General features: G+C 37.5%; 1 protein-coding gene across 2 annotated transcripts in view; it reads left to right on the plus strand.

Moving 5' to 3' along the window:
• Positions 1–21,427, plus strand: part of FBF1 (Fas binding factor 1) — a 30,434-nt gene that overhangs the window by 8,318 nt on the left and 689 nt on the right. The window contains exons 7-28 of one of the 2 annotated variants that reach the window (XM_072403858.1): positions 1,709–1,838; positions 2,668–2,745; positions 2,841–2,870; positions 3,346–3,462; positions 4,646–4,802; positions 5,961–6,094; positions 6,178–6,280; positions 6,950–7,486; positions 9,184–9,281; positions 9,984–10,027; positions 10,380–10,475; positions 10,563–10,663; positions 11,470–11,676; positions 11,760–11,867; positions 12,974–13,113; positions 13,224–13,342; positions 13,425–13,547; positions 16,128–16,313; positions 17,809–17,985; positions 18,590–18,727; positions 18,832–18,943; positions 21,098–21,213. In XM_072403858.1, coding sequence (XP_072259959.1) covers positions 1,709–1,838; positions 2,668–2,745; positions 2,841–2,870; positions 3,346–3,462; positions 4,646–4,802; positions 5,961–6,094; positions 6,178–6,280; positions 6,950–7,486; positions 9,184–9,281; positions 9,984–10,027; positions 10,380–10,475; positions 10,563–10,663; positions 11,470–11,676; positions 11,760–11,867; positions 12,974–13,113; positions 13,224–13,342; positions 13,425–13,547; positions 16,128–16,313; positions 17,809–17,985; positions 18,590–18,727; positions 18,832–18,943; positions 21,098–21,213 — 3,051 coding nt within the window. The remainder of the gene's footprint in view (positions 1–1,708; positions 1,839–2,667; positions 2,746–2,840; positions 2,871–3,345; positions 3,463–4,645; positions 4,803–5,960; positions 6,095–6,177; positions 6,281–6,949; positions 7,487–9,183; positions 9,282–9,983; positions 10,028–10,379; positions 10,476–10,562; positions 10,664–11,469; positions 11,677–11,759; positions 11,868–12,973; positions 13,114–13,223; positions 13,343–13,424; positions 13,548–16,127; positions 16,314–17,808; positions 17,986–18,589; positions 18,728–18,831; positions 18,944–21,097; positions 21,214–21,427) is intronic. The other variant, XM_072403859.1, reaches the window with a different exon arrangement.

Consider the following 21,427-nt stretch of genomic DNA (forward strand, 5'->3'; position numbering starts at 1 on the left):
CAGCCAAAAACAGCCGGGTGGTCACCGAAAAGTGCCGGGTGGTCCGCCCAGCTAAAAGGGGCTGGGGAGAACACTGTAGTTACCTCTTCAGTGCTGTGCCACCACTCCTGACTCTGTGGCTACCACTACAATGTAGTCAGTGTTTTCAAGTTTAGGGGAGCATGAAGCCTCCTCCATATATGTAAAACTCAGATTTAGTGACCAGTTGCTTATCTTAAGCCCTTCTGTATGATAGCGGGGATGAGGGCATTGAGCTCTGACAACAGCCACCATTAGGTATTTTAATGATGGTTTCAATGGAGAGTTTAGAAGAAAAGGAGTTTTATACAGCGATGGGGGGTGGTAAGGAGTCGTTGCTTTATGAAGACTTTGTCACTTGCTCTGAATAGAGAATGACATTTATAGAAGAATATACTGTATGTGTATGTGTGTGTGTGTGTGTGTGTATATCAAACTTGCCATACATATGACGGAGTGTGCACCAGTCTTCTCTGTACAGCGCTGTGCTATATGTCAGAGCTAAATTTGGATGAATGTGTGTATGTCATCACTAGGAAACGCATCAAGACATTTCAACTAAACTTGCTAGACATATGACTCAGACTCATGTGAGTGCAACGCTGATCTTTGTACAGCGCTGTGCTATATGTCAGAGGTGTACTCGGATGTATGTGTTTATGTGTGTGTATATATATATATATATATATATATATATATATATGTGTGTGTATGTATTGTTTGGTGACTGTGCCTTTTGCTTATATTTTTACATACTTTTTGTTTTTTGCTTTTTACGAATTTCTGGCCTGTAATAATGTCTTTGAGAAAACCTAGGGCAATTAGCCAAGTGCATTCAAAGGCAAAAAAAATGAAACCACACTGTAAACAAGAAAATCACATAGCTTTGGTAAATTTCTTTTCCTGTATAATATAAGATTGCAATAAATAAATGCCCGGGCAACGCCGTGTTATCAGCTAGTATATACACACACACACACACACAACCCCCCCCCCACACACACACACACTACTACTACTACTACTAAGTTTGCAAGGCATGCTGAGTTCTCAGTGTGATAATCCACTGCTGTTTTGTTTGAAAGTCATTGTTAAAATAGTTAGCCAGAACTTTAATTCTTTAACTTAATTAAGGTTCCCCACCCCCTCTTTCACTGGTTTAAAGGTCGATTTTGTAAACTGTTTCTATAGATAAAAAAAAAGAAAATACAAAAAAAGAGGTGGATAGGTCTTATGGTTGCATATATTGCACTAAGAAACTGTTTTGTACTATTGCTATGTGATGTTGTGTCAAATTTACGCTTCTTTTGTGTATTATTTATATATTAAAAAAAAATTAGCCAGAGTGTTCTAACTCATTAAGGAAAGAGATAGAGAGAGGGATTCCCTCATGTGTAGCAGCAATATTGAATGTAATGACTCTGCAATTCAGGTCTATTTCACAACTGTATTTGGAGAATAAAGAGCATGTTGGAACTCCCTGTTTTTCTTGGAGCTCACCACCTACGAACAGTAAGTGGTACATATAAAACATTAATGTGAAATGCTTCAAAATTGCTTATTTTTTACCACTTACTATAGTAAATATATACATTATAAAAATCCATAAGTCAAATAGAGTTAAACATTCCCATTATAAATGTACTCACACTAGTGAAAAAGCATACTGTACTATTGTCTTTTTTTATAGGACTTAGATGATATGGATGCAGAAATTTTTGGCTCTAGGAAGCCCAAGTCAGCTCCTGCAAAGGATTCTGAGATGGCCCGAAGTACTGCCAATAAATCAAAAGGTCAAGGCAAGAATGGGACTAAAAATGGTAAAACACAGAAGAATATATCTTTCCCATTCTCTCTACATTTCTTTAAAGTAAACTGGTTATTACCAAATCTGCTCCCTACAACAAAATTTTTTTAATGCAAGGTGCAAGATTCATGTGTAGCTTAAACTGGCATCACAATCTGCACTTCTCATTAGTTTCTGGGGATCTGAATCAGAGGAAATATCACTCGATAATTGTATGCAGTATCAACTGCTGCCGCTGATGGCCACATTCTATATTATAGACAGCAGAAAATTGGGCATTTCCCATATTACCTATTGTTTAACTATTTAGCAGTGATCATTGGTTTAGCTTAATGTTTTTTTTTTTATATTGGTTTGGTTTTTCTGGTTAGAATGTAACAGAAGTAATTTCACTAAAGTAAATGTAAGTAAAGATGCTTCATATCCCAGTTAGGTGAATTTGCCTTGGTTGTATCTGGGTAGCTGTTATTGCTTTAGCAGAATAATACAGCACATTGCAATGTTTTCCCAGCCTCTTTTAGCCGGGCACACGACTCTGCACTTTTTAATAACCCCTTGGCTGTTTTTGGGTGGTTACTGAATTGTTTGGTCACAATACAGGGGCATAGAGTTGGCCATAATAAAAAGATGATCGACATACTAAGGGGGCAGGCAGAAATCTATTTTTGTGCCTTGCCTGCCCACATTTTGACCATCTGATTACAGCTGCCACACAATCACCTGAAAAAAATTAACTGCATTATATATTAGCTTTTATATTTCACATGATGAGGTTGACATTATATTTAGCAATTCTTAGTATTAGCAATTTCTATACTGTGTTTTTTTTTTCTGTATTGCAGAGAACTTAACTCCTGAGAAGAAGCCACAATCCGCCCCTGCAGGTCCATCCAGAACATATAAGAAATTTTCCTTTGATGGTAAGTAAATGCATTTGAATATGTGTGTGCTAAATATAAGAATGAGATAATGGGTTCTTGACGTGACTTTCCTCTCTACTTTTATTGCTGGTCAGAGGATGATCAGGACGATAATGTTTCATTACGTAAGACATTTTATTTTGTTTTGGTTGTAGCTTTACTTTAAACTTATTTTTTGTGTGAAAAGTGAGGGGCTAATTTACTGCCATTCGTATACAGGCAAAGCAATACGAGTCAATCTAGTAAAACATATTCAACCTCCTGAAATCCACGTTCCAAGTTACGTTGATTTTAGACTGGGTTGTTAAGTCTATAGAATATTTTTCGTTAAATAAATGCAACCACCTAGTTGTTACTAGAAAAAGCTCAAGTCGAATTGCAAGCTATCAATGCAGACATTTGTTAATCGGTTACACTCCATGTACACAAGATGTCATGGGAAATCTTTCAGCAGTAAATTGTAAAAAAATAAGCCAAGGGTAGGCTGGAAATATCTAGGATTGATTATGATGTGGATCCAATCACTGTTTTTTTTTATTGTAATTTTGTTTTTGAAAATATCTGTTTTTTTTTTGTTTTTTTTTATCATGTTAATTAAAGACGACCCACTTGAAGATCTTTTGGCTGATGACAGTACTGGACTACCTAAAAAGTCAAAACCTACGAGTGCCAAATCTGAATCTGCTCTAGCAGAGCCTGTTTCAACAAAAGCAAATGGTAAGGAATATGCAGGATTACCAATATACAATCCAACTGAACCCTACTCAGGAAATCTATAGGTATTTTTTTTTTCATATCATTTTCTTGGGGAAAAATGTCTTCTTTATCTGCCTCTGTGATGACAGACTAGGGTAAGGCACCCCCAGAAGAGCTATGATGTGTAAGGAGGAGAGGTCTGTTCTCTGGGAAAATTGACTTTTTCTGTGGTAGTCAACTATTTTTTTAGGTACATTGGAGTTGGTTTACCTGCAAACAAAAAAACTTTTTTGCCCATCCAGTGATTAGATTTATATAGCAAGGCATGAGATCCTTTTATTTCTTTTCTGTACTTAAGTCTTTTCCCTTCCCCAGCCTGTAAATAGACAGTGAGGGGAGATGCTGCAGACTGATTAGCTCATCCTACCAATAATACATGAAATTTGTGTTGCTTTTCCCTTTCCTACCATTTGCTGTGTGGTAGATAGCAAGAGGCCAAGGCCAGGTGCTTACATTGCTTGCCTGGAGTTTAGCTGTAACACACACACACACTAATTGTCTGACATATACAGATTTGTATTGATTGACCGTTAACTTGTCTTGTGTGGAAATGAAGAAATATTTATTGATCCACATTTCCAAATTTACTAAAATACACATTGATTGGAGGAACGTATATCTTTCTTTCTTCTTCTCTACATCTAAACTATGTTAGTATGCAAGACCAAGAAGGAGTGATCACAGCTGGCAATGCAGCATACAACAGATGGACATCAGATAATACCTGTATTTTTCAGCAGGCATCTGATCACAAGAAAAAATACATGTTGTAATAAAATATTTACCTTCTTGGACTTAATGCACTTTGACTGTCAGGGGTATTATCAATAAAATAAAATGCAAAAGTTTGAAATTAGACTCCAAAAAAACAGGACCAGGTAGACTTTTATAGTTGTCATTTGCCAAGTGGCTCTTTAAAAACATTTTCTATTACTCTCTGCTGAAAGTAAGAGGCCCTCTATGCTTGAATAATATACTAAAAATGGGTTGGATCCAATATATCCTTTAATTCCCACAAAAGTTTTAAAATTTGTTACTCTGATTTTTAAATTTGTTACTTTGTTTGCTTTTTTCCACATCAGTATACACATTATTTGGTTCTGTTATTTCATTATCATTTTTATGTTTGAATAATCCTTTGCAGAACCATCAGTTGTCAGCCCAACAAGAACCCAACCCAGATCCCACCCAGGGACTGGGACTCGGCGGAAGGATGACTTGAACTTTGAAGAGGATGGAGATGATATCATGGATGCTTTAGGATTTGGTGATGGAATACAAAGTTCTCAGAAACTAGAGAGGTAAAAATGAGGGATGGATTATTTTAAAGATAGCCATACAGTAATGATGGAACTAAGTAGAAAATGGGGCCAAGTCCTAATAAAGCAGGGGCCAGCACTGTAAACAATACTCTGGTCCGGGAAAACCAGGAAGTCATAAAAATCTTAAAATTGTCCTTTGAGGTTCGTAAGTGATGCCTGCTGAGGGGCCAGTATTATATTTGAAAGCACAGCACATGAATGTTTTATATATTACATATTTTCTATGTTATGACTCTTTCACTTCAAGAAACATATGTTGTGGTTTGGAAAGGGTTTAAATAAGCCCACGGCTACATTCCCTGATGTCCTTTAAAAAGCGTGAACCTGAAAGTTCACAGGGAGACACACCTGTTATAAACATGCTCATATATATAAATGATGTGCCACACATAAGAATTCTCACCCCACGCACTGGAAAAAGACAAAACATTCCAGGTCATTTATGTACTGTTAACTGATGAACTGTAAAGGCATTTAAAGCTTTGTAAATAATAATTGAGTGCCACTGTTTTGGCTATATTGCTGATGCACACAGGTTGGACATACTGGGCTCACACTGTTCATAAATATTTCCAGCCTAAAAATGGAAACCGAATGCAGCTACTACATTTAGTAATCAGCAATATTTTAATTTTTTTTTTTTGGGTTTAGTCACCCTGGGTTTAGTCTTTCTTTAAAACAGAACTTAAACTTTTTGCCTTCCTCTTTTTCTGGGTAAATGATGCCCAGCATAATTCAATTTACTTCCTGTGAGCCCATGCTGTAAATAAAACACTCCCAGGCTCATTTTGTGAGTACTGCCCAGTCAATTACTGCTGATGTTTGAGAGAAGGATTGTAACCTCCGCAGTCCAACCAAAAGCCCTTAGGAATTAAAGGATTCATAAAACTGTTTAAAAAATAAAACTGTCAGGTAGGAGTCATAGAGGAGAGTAATAGGAAAGTATTTTGTGGTAAACTGTATTAATTCTGCAATTTAGTCTTTGTCATTTGAGAGTGTTTTAGAAAACTGAAGCTCTGGACAAATAGTAAAGTAGGGTCCCAAATGTACCGGGGGGGGCCTTGCCCAATTACAAATTTTCCCCCAATGGCACCCTCTCTGTGTTATTGGGTGAAATAGGAATTACTTTTTTTCCAGCTCTGCTACAAAGCCTGCAAGATCCAAACTGGATGAATTATTAGGAAGAGGAACATCACCCAAGCTGTTGGAAAGGCCTGCAACTGGTGAAAAGAAAGAATTCAAACTGGATCCCAAGTATCAGAAAATGTCAGGTGAGCCAAGCTTTTTTTTATTGTCTGGTGGCTTTAGTATTGTGATCTAGCAAAGAATGTAACTGGGACATTCTATTTAACAGAAAAAGATGATCCACTGCCAGATGAAGACTTTGGTTTTGGTGCCTACCAACCCACCATAGTGATGAGTCCTGAAGGACGTCCATCCCGCCGCTCTTCAGTCAGGTACTTAAAATACTCATCTTAATTGCATAGATTTTATTAATATCTGCTTGTCACTCGTTTTCTTTCTCCTGCTCATTAAGTTTAAAGGGAATCTGAAATATAGAAGCTGCCATGCTTTCAAAAGAAAAAGCTACATAGCTTTTGTGTTGATCCTGGCCTTAATACTTGAAAAGTCACTGACCTGGATCATTTATACAGACAGAAAAGTCCTAATGTCCTAAAGTCTAACTCCAATCAAAATATTTTTAAATAGAATGGGAAATGGGATGCGCCCTATTTGGGAGGTTTCCCTCAATTTTCATTACCCTCTGCCTTCCCAATAGAAATGCATATAGCAGAAAAAAAAACATCAGAAGCTATTTCCCTCTCCACTTTATCAAAATCTAAATTGAAAGTTTTGTCGTAGATGGGCTTTAAAAGTCTTTTACCCAGGATTGGGAAAATGAGAATCTGCACCTTTAATACCAAATTGCCATAATTTTGACATAAGATGTATAATAATTTTTTAAACAGTTTGCCATGGACACGTATTGATCAAATAGAAATAATTATTTTTTTTTTCATTTATTATTCATTATACATATTTGATGTTGTTTTGATTTGCACCACCATAGTTATTTATTCTGTTAATGCTTATACCACATTGTTTATCTTTTGAAATACAAACAGATTTTCTGCAGATGGTAATGAAAACTTGAAGTCTGATGCAAGGTCTGTCACTACCACTCCACTAGCTCCAAGTCCAACTCATGGTGCAAGGAGTGGGGCTGATTGGTTGGGACTTAAAGATGATGATGTACCAGATCTGTCCCCTTCAATTCCTTTAAAAGAGCCATTCCCAGCACCTGTTGCAACTCCACATTCTGCTGGACGCCCTCCATCTGGAACCAAACCAGAAAACAGAACCACTCCGCAGCCAAGAACCAGTCAAACTACACCCCAGTCAAAAGCCAATCAGGCAACACCCACAACGAAAGTTGGAGAGACTACGACTGTGCCAAGTGCCAGTGAGACTACACCTGTGCCAAAAGCTGGTGAACCCATACCTCAGCCAAAAGTTCGCAGTGCTGACACCTCTTCTCTGCCACAGGAAGATGATGAATGGCTGATTTCAGCCTTGGCTCGTAAGAAAGCCCAGAAGCATGAGAAGACAGACGAACAAACGGGACGGAATCAAAATGAACCAAAAGAGGTTTCTGAAAAGGGGTCAGTATTTGCAAAAGTAATGTTTAAATCCTTTTCAGCTTTATGGTTTTCCACCTGTGTTTCATGGTAGACATGGTAGACTGTAGACAGGAGATTGAGAAGTGAGGGGAATATCTCTTGCACAGTTGACCCTAAAAGATTCCCGGTCCATTTCTGTTGAGGTGAACCGTTTTGGTTTCTCATTAATTTCAGACCCATGACTATGATCAGCATGACGAGCAAAGGTTTTAATCTGGCACACAGATGGCAACAAACCACTCATTAAAAACCACTGATAACACATTTATCCTATTTCTGCATGGTGGAAAAATACAGTATCTATAGCAGTGTTTCTCAACTATATTTCCTCCAGCTGTTGCTAGGGGTTCCTTGAGCAAGCAGCAATTTCTTCCTCACATAAGTTACCTCTGATGCCAGTGATCTTTTTAACTATCTTTAAGTGGGCATTGTTCCCACTGATCACCAATGTAATGTGTACATTTTACCGGCCACTAATGTGAAGGAGCACTGCAGTTTTCACAGCCATTTGTTTAATGTCATTATTTCTAATAATACTCTAATTGTATAGAGTAGACCTGGATGGTGAAATGCACTAGTATAGCACATTTCTTTTATTCATCCTTATATCTACAACCATTCACACTACTTATTTTTAGATTTAAATATTGGCAGGAGTTCCCTAAAGCCTAAAGATATTTCAAGGGACTAAAATTGTGAACATGACTACTAAAACATACACAAACATATTATAAAACATATTGCTTTTTTCAAGCCTTCAGTGGAGCCCACTTGCAAGCCCTGCAGCTTCTAATGAGAACATTGCACTTTCTATACCGTTAGTACTACTGTCATCTCTACTGTTCTAACCTTGTGCATTCTTTTATCTACATTTTGATGCCACATAGATTAGTACAGAAAAAGTGATGCCTCCTACAAACCAATTTTACTGTACATCACCAAGTCACCCATACTTGACACTTTTATCACCAATTTACAACCTGATCTTGTTAAGGTAGTCATGCCAATCACAGCACCAAAAACTAAGATGCCCCTTTCCTCCTGATGGCACATGCATACCCATTAAAGCAGTCTATATTTGCAAGCATGCAGCTAATGCCTTTAGCAGCCCCTCCACTCCAGGTACCCCCCTGCCTCTATTACTGACACCTGTAACTTCCATATTTGCTTCCTGCATGGTAATGGCTGGGATAATACTGGTATAGGCGTCTGCCTAATTCTTTCCATGTTGGTGATACTTATATTTCCCACAGCCTGCTCTTCTGCCAGGCTCCCAGCAACCTGGTCTGTGTTTCTATTTTTTTCTGTCAACTCCCTATTTGAATGACACACCACTGCTGAACTTTTTCTTGGGTTGTTCAGCCAGGCATATTGTGGCAGATGCATTATTGTGCATCTATATATGCTACAATGCTGGTATTTTAGGGTGACTTTCAAACATTACTTTGCTGGCAGAAATTACTATTTATGTATTTTTAGGATGATTATGTGAAATATGTTAAAATGTATGTTTTCAGAACCCCAGCTCCTCAGCAATCCTATATTGGCAGCTCAGATAGTAAGGCCATACCAGCTGCAGCAGAAATATCTTGGTGTGCATTACAGAGTAAGTTTGTTATTACCAAGCATTCAACCTACACCATGTAAACTAACTATATCATTCTCATCTCTTTTTGTAGGACCCCTCAACCTTGGGAAAGTTCTAAAAAACTAATGCCATCAGTTAATTCTTCCAGTACTCCTACAGCTTTAAGACAAAAGGGGAGCCTTGAGTCAGGTACATTACTTTATCCTCCGGAAGCTAAAGGGACAAAATATTTAAATTGTATTTAGATAATAAAAGAGTTTTAATGCTTTGCGATCAGCATCTAGAAAAGTCACTCTGCTGCTCTTACATACTTGGCTACCCCTGTGACCTGACATGCTCCAATTTTTTTGGCAGAAGAGACATGATAAGTCTATTGGCCCGAAAATGTCCTCATTTCCTGGTGGCTTTTTGTTTTTGTTCTTGTTTACACTGCACATTACATGTACTGTTACCCCTAAAATAGACCAGTGGCCAGTGCCAGTGGCCACCCAATGACCGAAGAGGATTGCAGAGGAACAGTAGGAGCTGGCAGCTAAGATGTATTCTGGGTTTGCAGCCCAACTGCATTACAGTAAAGCTAATGAGAATTCAATTGAGCTTTAAGTATTTCAGCTGTTTAAAAGTGTAGGATTTTACATACAATTATGAGAATTATAGTATAAATTGAGATTTCAGTTTCTGATGAGAAAATAACTTGTAGTTTAGTCTGACTGACCCACAGTTCTATTATATAAAATAGGCATAATTTCAAGCAAGCACTGATGCTAGTAATAGTTCTGGTTATTCTGTAATATAAATATATTTATTCTTATAATTGATATATATATATATATATATACATACATACATACATACATACATACATAATATGTACTTTTTTTTTTTTTATAGTTACTTTAGCTGGACCTTCAGATTCTCACAGAAGCCAAATTCAGGTTTGTCTGCATGATACTTATTCCTAAAACACCCTTACCCACAATTCTTGTGTTTGAACACTTCAACTTTTTAAATTCTACCCTATAGAGCAGGAAATATTTAGAAAGCTTCCAGCCAGCTTTAAGGCAGAGGAACCCAACTTTTCAGAGGCCTCTAGATGAGGCAGTACAGCAACAGCTTGTTTTTAACCTAAAATGTGACTTTTTCTGCAGCCGTTAGGAGTTGCTGTAGATAAAAGTAAAAGATGTTACAAGCACAAAAAAAAACTTTGAATAATATGTTTTCCTATTTAACTCCTTTATCTGCAGTAATTCTGAATTTTTGTTGTCCATGGCACATTTCTCATTACAGTTTGTCCCTGCCACGTCCATGATATTAGAACATAACAAAGAGTCCCAAAAGGAGATGCTCCAGTTACAGAGCAGATTATTGGATCTGGAGGCACAGGTATTATTCTAGTTGTACCCAAATAAAATTAATAATTTTTTCTACAATAAAAGGGGCCACCATAATATTTTGTTCTATATATTACAGATTAGAAAGCTTCAGCTAGAGAAGGAACAGCAAAACATGTTATTGGAAACACTCCAACAAAGACATAAAGAGGATCTTGAGCTCATAGAAAACGCACAGAGGTATGGTACAAGAAACAAATGGGCTTATCCAGTAACTCATGCATGCAATAAATTGCATGCAGCAGGCAACCAGAACTTGCATTGCTAAAATCGCTCACCTACACAATTTTCTTTTAAAAATTTATTGTTTTTTTTTTTTTTTTTACAGAAAGGGAATTCATTTTTTACACAAAATCCTGCTGTCCCTGCCTGATTGCGAATTTTCATAGTGGAACTAAAATTTGGCTAAAAATTTTTTTACGAAAAAGTAGTTGTACTGTAAATAAAAGTGTACAGTTTATTCTATAATTTTTTTTTCATTTAAACAGACAGTAAAATCAAGTTCTAGTACAAAGCATTGTTCCCATTTTGTTTATTTTAATTTTTTTTGCTATTAGCAAAAAATTGCTATAGGCAGAAGGGGAGAAAGAAGTTAAACGGGTGATTGGGGTTAACAAGTGGTTTCATAGGAATCTTTTTTTTTTATTTATTTTTAACTATTGCAGCTCCTGTCAGCTGCTGAAAGTGAAACTTGGTAAATATATACAAATTTTTGTATTTATGCAATTGGTTGTAGCTGTGATGGTTCCACCAAAAGGCACTTCTTAGTACCATGCACAGACGAGGGATGCTTTTACATGGGCACTGTGCACATATAAACCCTTTTTATCATATTCACGTCTTTGAGACCTAAGTGAAGTCTCAGGTGATGTGAGATAAAAATGCTAGAAACCCTATTTGCCCCCTTTATTATGTGTATGGAGTTGATTATTGGTATTTCCATGTTTCTTCGACTTTTCCTTCATTACTGCACCCTTTATTAACAGAAATCGTTTGAAGCTTGTGGAGGATTCCGCCCGCCAAAGGGAGGAACGTCTGCAGAAAGAGAACCAGGAGCTTTCTTTACAATACCTTGCCCGTTGCCAGAGTGCAGAAAGTGAGAAAGCTGAATTGCTAGCTCAGTATCAGCGTAGGCTGACAGATTTCCAGCAGGAGAAGGACAAGGAGATTGAACGTATCCGGGAGCTTCAGAGGTGAGTGGTCAGGCTTGGAAATATCGGTATTCTCTTTGGTGTAAGATTTGCAAGCATTGTCTGATATGTCCTCCTTCTTGTAGGTTGTCCGTCCAAGAGATGTGCAAAGACCATGAAGAGCAGCTGCAGAGACTAAAGAGGCTGAAGGATCAGGAAATTGATGCTGTGACCAGTGCTTCATCACAGACTAGGTTAATTAGTGCTTCTTCTTGTGCAGGATTACATATCCCCTCGTAATACTGGTTGTGTTGCTCTTCAGATAAGAGGGGGAGTCAGTTTTTTCAGGACCCTAATGTGAAATGATTGGTAGGGCAATGATGGGGCTTTTACATTAAAAACTACATTCCAAAACCAAATTCTAAAGTAGATGTGGTTTTGCTTTGACATTTTTAATGTCAAACATAGCTCTGCCCACTGTTTTACTTTGATGGAATCTGAAAGTTGATGGAACCAAGCTTGACTTTTAAAGTGTACTCAAGCTTTGCATAAAACTTAGTTGCTGTCATTACATTTAGGAGCACTTTGTGGTGTTTTAATTTCAACATTTTTATTTCTGTGTTTCTTTAAAAGATCCAGTCATTTTAGGTCTTATTCCCTAAATCCACTTTTTTTTTTCTCTTTAGTAGTGTCATTAGCCAATGGTTTCCTTTACAGTGACAAATACTGTAGGTGTTCCAGTAGTCCTGGTTGCTGTTTAGGCGAGCATTGAAGGGAGCAACTATGTGGAATTTCAAGCCATTGTGCAGTTCTTGACCTGACCTTGACACCACAACCTAGATACATAAGTCACTTGGCTTTGAAAGGCTCATTGATGTTTTATTATTATTTCCTAATATTGGACACCTGGCCTCTGCGACTCAAAAATAAAAGGCTATGACCTGGTCACTGGTGCACACAGTTTCTACTGTTTATGGATAATTTAGTGTGAAGGTCTTGCAGTTGGGCTTTTATGGTCTTTCTCCGCCCCAGATTAGTCACTTACTGTGAGGATTTGTAACTACTTTAGAGCATCTCTCTTCTGTTGTTTCCTGTTCCAGACTCAACAGAAAAAAAGTTCCTGTGACAACTCAAAATTTTAGACTTTCCATCACTTCCTGTACAATGGTTGCCAGGACAAATAGAGAAGGTTACTCTATCCAGCACAGGAAACTGACATCGACATAATATATTTTAGTAAATATATAAGGAGAACCTTGCTTTACCTCAGTTTTTATATTAATGTTGTAAGCTGTAACAACCTCCAGTTTTGTTTTCTATGTTGTATTTTTGATGGGCTCTATCATGTGGTCTTTCTCAGGTCATTAAATGGAGTTATTGAACAAATGGAGGCTTTCTCCTATAAGTTAAGTGATCTATCTGTTCGAGTGGAGAACACCCAGATAAACACTTCCCAGGAGATAGAACTTGGAGCACGACAAAGGGAGGGACAGCTCCGAGGTATCAAATAATTTATAACCAATATTTATTATACACTGTTATCCACTGTTATGTAAAAGCATAATTTCTTTGAAGCATCTCTGTTTCTTTTCATGTGTTTCCTAATTTAGCATTACAAGAACGTTTAACAAGACAGCAGAAAGACATGGAAGAGGAAAGGAACAACTTGCGTATGATCATCACTAACATGGAGACTCGACTGAGTGAGCAGAGCCGCCTGCTGGAACAGGTAGGAATGAAGATTTTTGTGATTGGACACTCTTGTTCTATGCACTGCTATATGTGGGTTTAACAAAATTGTACTTTAACAGGAACGTTGGAGGGTGTCTGCAGAACAGGCTAAAATGGACTCTTTACAGCGCTCATTAGAAGAACAAAAAAGAATAATGACTCTACAGATAGCTCAGGAGAGGGAAGAGCTGGAGAGGGCAAAGGTCAGAAATTGTTTTATCATCTGCGTGACTTCAATAACTGTTAATATACAGTTTCATAAATTGTTCATTTATTGTATCTTATGCATGGTATTTGCCTGTAATTGTTTCCATTGTGTAGATTTCCAAACAGCTTAAGACTTCTGCTAGGTGCCATCATCCTGGATATGATGTCAGTATCCATTCTATAGTGTTACCCTGCACTCCTCTGTAGGGAGCCACATAAAAGGTTATGTAGGAAGGTGAGAGATAGAGGAGCTGTGCCAGTACAGAGTTGGATAGAGTCTTGGGGAAGAGGAGAGGGCTAAGATCTGCAAGGAGGAATGTGGTGCCTGGGAATAGAGTCTTCTGGAGAAGCCAAATTTTAGTTATGTTACATTACAAATGAATCAAATAATTATTGGAAAGGAGAAACACTGCACGAATGTATGTATGCAGTCATTATTTTGTTTCCTGTGCTTTCAGGATTGTGTATTCTCAGGTTAGTTTTCCTTAATAGTTTGTGGCCATGAATTTATCTTCATCATCCTTGCTTCATATTGAAAGTAATGCCCTCCTGAACCTTCTTCACACCCTTACAATATACAAAGGTTTAAATCACATCCACCCTTTCTTGTATTTCTTTAAGAATGTGTACATCCTAAATTCTTGTAGTTTCTCCTGATACGCTTCATCCCTTAGACATTTTACCATTTGCTTTGCCCTTTTGTAGACTCGGTCTGTCTATCAATGCCTTTTTGTAAGGAGGTGTCTAGAGTTAAAAAACTAACTAAGGATCTATAAAGTGGACTCAACTTATACATAAAATAATTTAAAGCAGACAACCATCACATTTTCTACTTGTATAAATGGGTAGATTATTTGTTTGTTTGTTTTTTTACAATTTTAAAGGTAGACCCCTCTCCTTAAAAGCCCACAAGCCCCCTTGAAGCCTCTCAGCCTGCAGCTTCTCAGGAGGCTGCAGGCTGCTTTCTCTGCATGTGCCAAATATCACGCATGCACAGAAAGGGCTTTATTCCACTGGAAAAAAAGTGCTTATCTCACACATGCTCACTGAGATCGGGTTATGTTAGCAGAAGAACCAGGAAGAAGATGGCCATGCCCGGTGTCCAGCCCGTGCTGGGACTAAGAAGGAAGATGGGACAGCGTGGGACCAATTTGACTAGGATCGCAAAGGGATCGATGACTTTCCACCTGTAAAGGTAGCTAGAATTTTTTGTTAAGTGGCAGTTCTGCTTTCAGAGTTGAAGGCTTTGTTCTGAGCTGTCTTCTCCAAACCATTTCTATTTTTTAACAGTAAAATCTTCCCATTGTTCACAAATAATGAGTGTTGCAATATTGAAATATGCCTTCACTGATCAAATAGATCAGTCATTCTGGAATCTATAGATATATCAACACATTCCAAAAGGTTCCTGGCAGGATTTTTTATGAGACTGCACACTCCAGTCTTTACTGTGAAGGTTAAGTATATAGTAAATCCCTCTGTCTGCTAATAAATCCCAGCAAATGTTACTCCATACCACACTTTAATGACCTGAAATGTTTAAACTTGTTTTTCCATTAACATTATTCTAGGCTGTGCTCCATAAACCATTTACCGTTTAAGCACTTGAAGAATGCATTAATTTATTTTTCATCTCTATTGAAGGGTTTTTATGCCCTATAAAATGTGCCAGTCTGTTTACATTCCCTCTTCTGACAATGTATACCAAATTTAACCTATATATCAGCTGGCAGGTACACATACAATGTAACCATAACACAACTGCAAATATGTGGCATGACCTTCTGTGTCCATTAGTTTTATATAGTGGCAGAAGGAACTTAATCTATGTGGAATGTGTTTGTGTAAAGGTGTATGGGCGAAGAGATTTTATAGCCGTTTCGGTATTTCTGTAAAAAGTGTCACATGACATGGCTGTGTTTCTGTATTGAAAAAAAATCATTTCATTTATTCATTATTTTATTAGTATTCTTACTGCTTTTATTAACAAGTTTTTCTTCACTGCCTATTTATTTAATTTATTATTTTTTAATGATACTGTAGGGACAAAATCTAAACCTATGCAGAACATTTCTGCCAAATATACATTTACCCATGTTTTGTCCTTTAAAATCACCTGCAAGTACAGAAAATGTCAGATGATTTGCCACAAATCTAGTGTGCACCTAACATGTGTTAGGCAACAAATTCACAGTGGGTCTGATTTACTAAAGCTCTCCGAGACTGGAGAAGATAGACTATCATGGAATAACCTGAGTGTTATAGCCAACCTGGAATGGATCTGTTGCAGGATAAAAACATTTGTTAACTAATGGCAAATATTATGATAAAATATCTCTTCACCAGTCTTAGAGTTTTATAAAAATCGGCCTCAATGCCTTTGCTTTGAATTTACTGTGTGTGTGTTGCATGGTTGCACAAAATCATTTTGTTACCACATATTTCCTAAATTAACCTTTATTATTAACAGATTTGTGAATTTTGTGTTAATGATTAATGTACAAGTCTGATTGTAGTTAAAAACAGATGTGCTCATAAAACCTGAAGTTTTACTGTCCCTATTACCTCTTTTCCAGAGTGCTTTATTGGAGGAACAGCAGTCCGTTATGACTCGGTGTGCAGATGAGCGCAGAAAGCTTGCTGCTGAGTGGTCAGAACTTCAGGCCCAACAAAAACTGAGCAAGGAGCGGACAGAAAATGACATCACCAGAGCCAAAGTGGCAGAGTCCCAGAGAGAAGGAGCTCTTCTCAGCCTTGCTAAGGTACTGGTGTAACCATATTTAAGGTCCGTCCTTGTAACCTTCTAGGTGTCCTGTGTTCTTACCAAACAATTAGGATTCCATAAATTGTGAGGTGATTAGGAAAGATTATTAAAAAATGTTATCCTGAGAAGTGATACAACTTATAATTACTATTTTTAATTCCATAACCAAGTTAGGTGTCATTTTACTTTTGGTTTTTCAGTGTAAGTGGCATTGGTATACACCTTGCTTCAGTCTGTCCAATATCCCACACTGTACTGAGCTTCTGTTGTACAATATTCTATAAAGAGACCACACATTTGTGCTCAAACCACTCAGGTAAAATCTTACTTTTCTCTTATTAAAGTGAACAGATATGTAAAGGGAATCTGTTATAAAGCAGTGCTTGTTACCCACTCAGATTTCACAACATTCACCCAATGAAGGATTCCATGTAATCACCTCTTGGGACACTTGTTTATTCCTAGTGCAATACTCTCCTGTCAGCATTAATGGTGCAGCAAAGTGAAAAATGCAGGGTGCGGACTGCCCGATTATAAGAAACCTAGAAGTTAAGTGGAAAAAAGACATAATTCCACAAAGTTCAACCATTAGGGAAATAAACATATCCCAGATAAAAAAAAACCCTATAGACATAGTTGATCCAGAGGAAGGAAAAATACAATTTGCTCCAACAGGGGGAAAAAATTATTTCCTGATCGCATGAGGCAATTGGATTTTCCTTCGATCAACAGTCTCTCTTGTCTTTACTTTAAAACTTTAATGCCCAGTTATATTCTGTGCTTAAAAAAAAAGATTAAAATGATGCAGAGACCTATGAATTGGACATGTAGATGCTATGCTGTGAGGAATGCAAAGATCTGATACATTTCTAAAGTTTGGCTGTCTGAACCATCCTTGTTACCATTTGCCATTACCACTGACAAAAAAGTATCACAGGAGGTGGAGCGGACTTTAAAGCTTGAGTGATTGCAATATTACACTGAAGAGTAGTGTATAATTATTTCATTTTTATCGCTATAGATATTATTATAGCTAAAAATTCCCATAGGGTTCTGTAATAAATGTTGGCTAGATAATATACTTCAGTGCCAGGCAATAGTGTGTATACCAACACCCTTATGGTCTTACTTTAACATAATGTACCTTATTTCATCTTCTTATGAAGCAAATCAAATCTGGGAATGTGTTGAGAGATGTCACATTATAAAAGCGTCTATAGACAAACTGAATAGAAAGGTGCAAAATTATTAACCACATTTTATGGATGTGTTACTTATACGGTAAGTAACAAGGAGATCTACCGTAACTATGTGTTTATCAGGGTTTTTTTTTGTTTTGTTTTTTTTTATTATTGTTTGTGTGGCATACACGCCTAGGTATTGTTTTACACATAGTTAGGGATGTGCTGTATTGGAAAACACTATTGGTCTATTACCAATTGGTTGAAACATCTGTAATAGAAAACAACATGTATGTATCTGTGTAATTTCAGGAACAGGCAGACCTGAAGGTACAGGCCGCTGAACTGCGCAACAAAGAAGAGCAACTGGCTGCAGCCAGGGAGGCCCTAGAGAAAGAGAAGCATGAGCTGCGACTTGAGAAGGATCGAGTGTTAGCCACTGCCATGCATGTTCGCCAGCGAGCTGAGGAAGTTGACAGCATGAGCAAGGTATGTAGATTCACATAACTTTTCAGTGCTAGTACCCTAGCAATATCTCCTTCGGAACTGAATTGTGTACTGACTATCAAATTCATTTTGAACTGTCCTCCACTAGGAAGAGGTACCAGGAAGTATAGATGGCAAAAAAACATTAACAGAATTTCTAATCTTTAACCCTACTTTACTAAATTTCTGTGTGTGTTTTGATAATGTTGTCATTGCAACTAAAAAGGAAGTTATGATAAATACCTCCCCTGACAGGTTTAAACATCATACTGAAAAATATTGTATTTATCAATGCAGACTATGGTATCAGTGGTGAAAGTTGCACATACAGTTTATTTTTTTTGCACATACAAATAAAGATAAAGGAAGAAAGGCACTATTTTGTTGTTTTGTGGCTAGAATTATCACTTTGTGGACCTTTATATTATTTTTTCTAATTTTGTATACACTTAAACTAGTTTTAGTGTTGGAGCTCCAATTGTAGGTGAGATAATATTGTTATAAGTGCTGCCAAATTATGAGTTTGTATTGCATTGAAACTAGTGTCATTCTGCCACCTTGTGCTAGAAATATGTAAGACATATGTATCCCTTGTCTCTTTTTGAAGCTGGCCTTACAACGTCATGAAGAAGGGGAAAAGGCCTTGGTTGAGGCAAAGAAAATAGAATCTGGACACCAAGACCGTCTGAGGGTCATTCAGCAACAACTGGAGAGGTTGAGACAGGCGGAGGAACATTTGATGGAGGTGAGCAAATGTTTTGAAAGTCGGAGCTTTATTGCTTTATTTGAAAAAAAAATATGTCATGAAAACATTGTATGTGTAACCTTTTTTTTTTTTACATTTCTTAGGAACGCAAGAATATTGCCCACCAGAGAAGACAGTTAAACCAGCTACGCCAGGGGCTGCCTACTATGCAAATGGAGGCTCAACAGGCACCAGTGACCGATATGCACCATCATGGTAGGCTTGTCTGTACCAATGACAAAGATTGTATAACTACTTCTTCTGAGTTGTCTGAAGCATTGTACAAAATCAGTCAATGTACCATGACAATATATCACAACCTCCCATCCCAGACCATTATGCCCACAACATGAAGTTAAAACGCATGTACGTATTTGTTTAAAGTATGGCTTCACTAATGTTTCTTCAGATGTGTGTGTTGATGCTGTACTGGAAATATTTACCTGACTCTGCATGTTAAATGTAAGTCTGTTTTTTTCAATAAGAATGTTGTCTTAGAAAAGGTTTCTCATTTTTTTTAGAGAATACAAAAAGACTGGGTTTGTGCTGGCAAAAGTCAAATTTATATTTGGCATAATATTGAACATGTCATTTGATAAGGGAAAACAGTACCTCTCTTGATTTGTTGTATGCTCAATGAAACAATCTTTTTAGAAGTCTTTTAGAATATCCTCTTTCAAGTAGTCTTTGTTGGAGTGCCTTCGCTTCTTTCTTGAACTCTAAGTCTGTGGAGCAGTTTCTGCGCATTCTCAGGTACTGGCTATAAGGGATACTGTTTTCCAAAGGTTGAAGATGACTGCGGGAAGCATGTAGAATTGTATTACGGACCGTGGCCTTTCTGAAGAGAGTTGTGGAGATGCTATTGTCGGTATTAATGCAAAGTAAAAGATCAAGAAACATAAAATCGTAAACCTGAGGTACAATGGTAAAAAGGTATTGAGAGGGTTACCACCTTTACCTCCTTATCATCCAATTAGGCGGCTATTGTCTAGTACAAACAGGCATCTCCCCATGTTGGATTCCATGGGATAGCCTGATCTATTATTTGTACATAGATTGAACTATGTTTATACTGTTTTTACTTATCAAATGTCAAATATAAATTTGAATTTTGCCAGCACAAACCCAGTCTTTTTGTATTCTCTAATTTGTGTATTTATATCTCTGGGGCAGGCAAGTTTTGATTGAACTAAGAAGGGCGATACTCCCATTGTGTACATTTGCTTATTCCCATTTTTTTACTTCTGCAGATATTTCTGCAGTGCCAACATATATAAGGGGATGCTGGAGCTGCATTTTGTAAAAAAAAGTGACTAGGAAAAAAGCACAGTTAACAAAAAAACTAAATAAAAAGTAACAATTACTCACCATACACCCTGCTTTCTGTCGGCTCCCTGTAGACAATAATGATATCTCTGGGTCTTTTCTTGGGAACACAAGGATTCCTAGAAGAAGGCCCAGTGTATCACCTTTACCTAGGCAAGCTCACTGGGCGTCAGGTGTAGGGAAGGTTTAGTTTCTTGTCTATTGAGGGACACAAAAAGTAATCTTAGGTTTTACTGCTGCCTACAGTTGGATTGACAAAAGCAAACAAATAAACTGATGCTAGCCCTGGCATAATCCCTCCTACTACCAGTATCCTTCCTAGGAAAATGAACATCTTTTATCTCCTGTTAAGATTTGCCTCTGTGTACTTTGTATAGATGTGCCTCAGATTTTGGTCTTACTGTGACAGAAACCCTCTAGAACATATATTTTGGGTGAGCTCCGCTTAAGCGCTTTCTAGATTTTGTTTCTAGTTTTATATCACACACATATATACAGTGCACAACCCAGAAATGTTTTTAAGCTGGGTGGCAAGAAATTGTAGGCAGGTGGCATCCCCTGTATTGTGACCCAACTCCTCAGTAACCACCCAAAAACAGCTGGGTGGTTACTGAAAAGTATCAGGTGGTGTGCCCAGCTAAAAGGGGCTGGGGGGAAAACTCATGTGCCCTGAGTAGGCCACTCAGGCTGGGCACCCATCTTGAATCCTATCTTGAAGAAGTTGGTGCTGGGGACTGCTGATGTAATTCAGGTTGGGCACTGACTCTTCTGCCAGAGAGCATTGAAGGAAATATTTTACCACTGCTGTTATCAGAGCCAGATGGAACAATGATCCCTGATGTGTTCCTACTACTTGCAGCGATGTTTGTTGCCTTGTCCATGATGCAACAGAATAAAGACCCATTTGCCTTTATGGCAGTAATGAAAGGCATTTGAGAAAACATCTAATCTTGGATGTCTAATCCTCTATGACTGTAGACTTCTGTATCTCATTGCTGCAATAATCTTCTCTCATCATTGTTAAAACTATGATCTGTGTTTCAGGTGTAACATTTGCACTACCCAGAAAACATGCTATTCCAGGAATTCATCAGGAAAACACTGAACAAACATCCGATATCTATGCCAAACTTGCTCTTCTGAAGCTTTCTGCACAGCGGGTATGAACCGCCATTTTTAATGTAATTAAGGCTGGTAAATGTGTAACAGTTATCACTTCCACTACTTATTTCCAATGAATAATCTAGGTAGTGTTACTTTTAGGAAATAAGGCACTAATAATAATTTAAAAATATGTTGGGCTTCTTAGTTTTTTGGTAAAGAGTAGTCACCCCTTGAGAGTAACCTACAGCCTGTCACCCACAGCCTTTATTT

Source organism: Pyxicephalus adspersus, chromosome 3 (genome assembly GCF_032062135.1).
Source record: "Pyxicephalus adspersus chromosome 3, UCB_Pads_2.0, whole genome shotgun sequence".
NCBI lineage: Eukaryota > Metazoa > Chordata > Amphibia > Anura > Pyxicephalidae > Pyxicephalus > Pyxicephalus adspersus.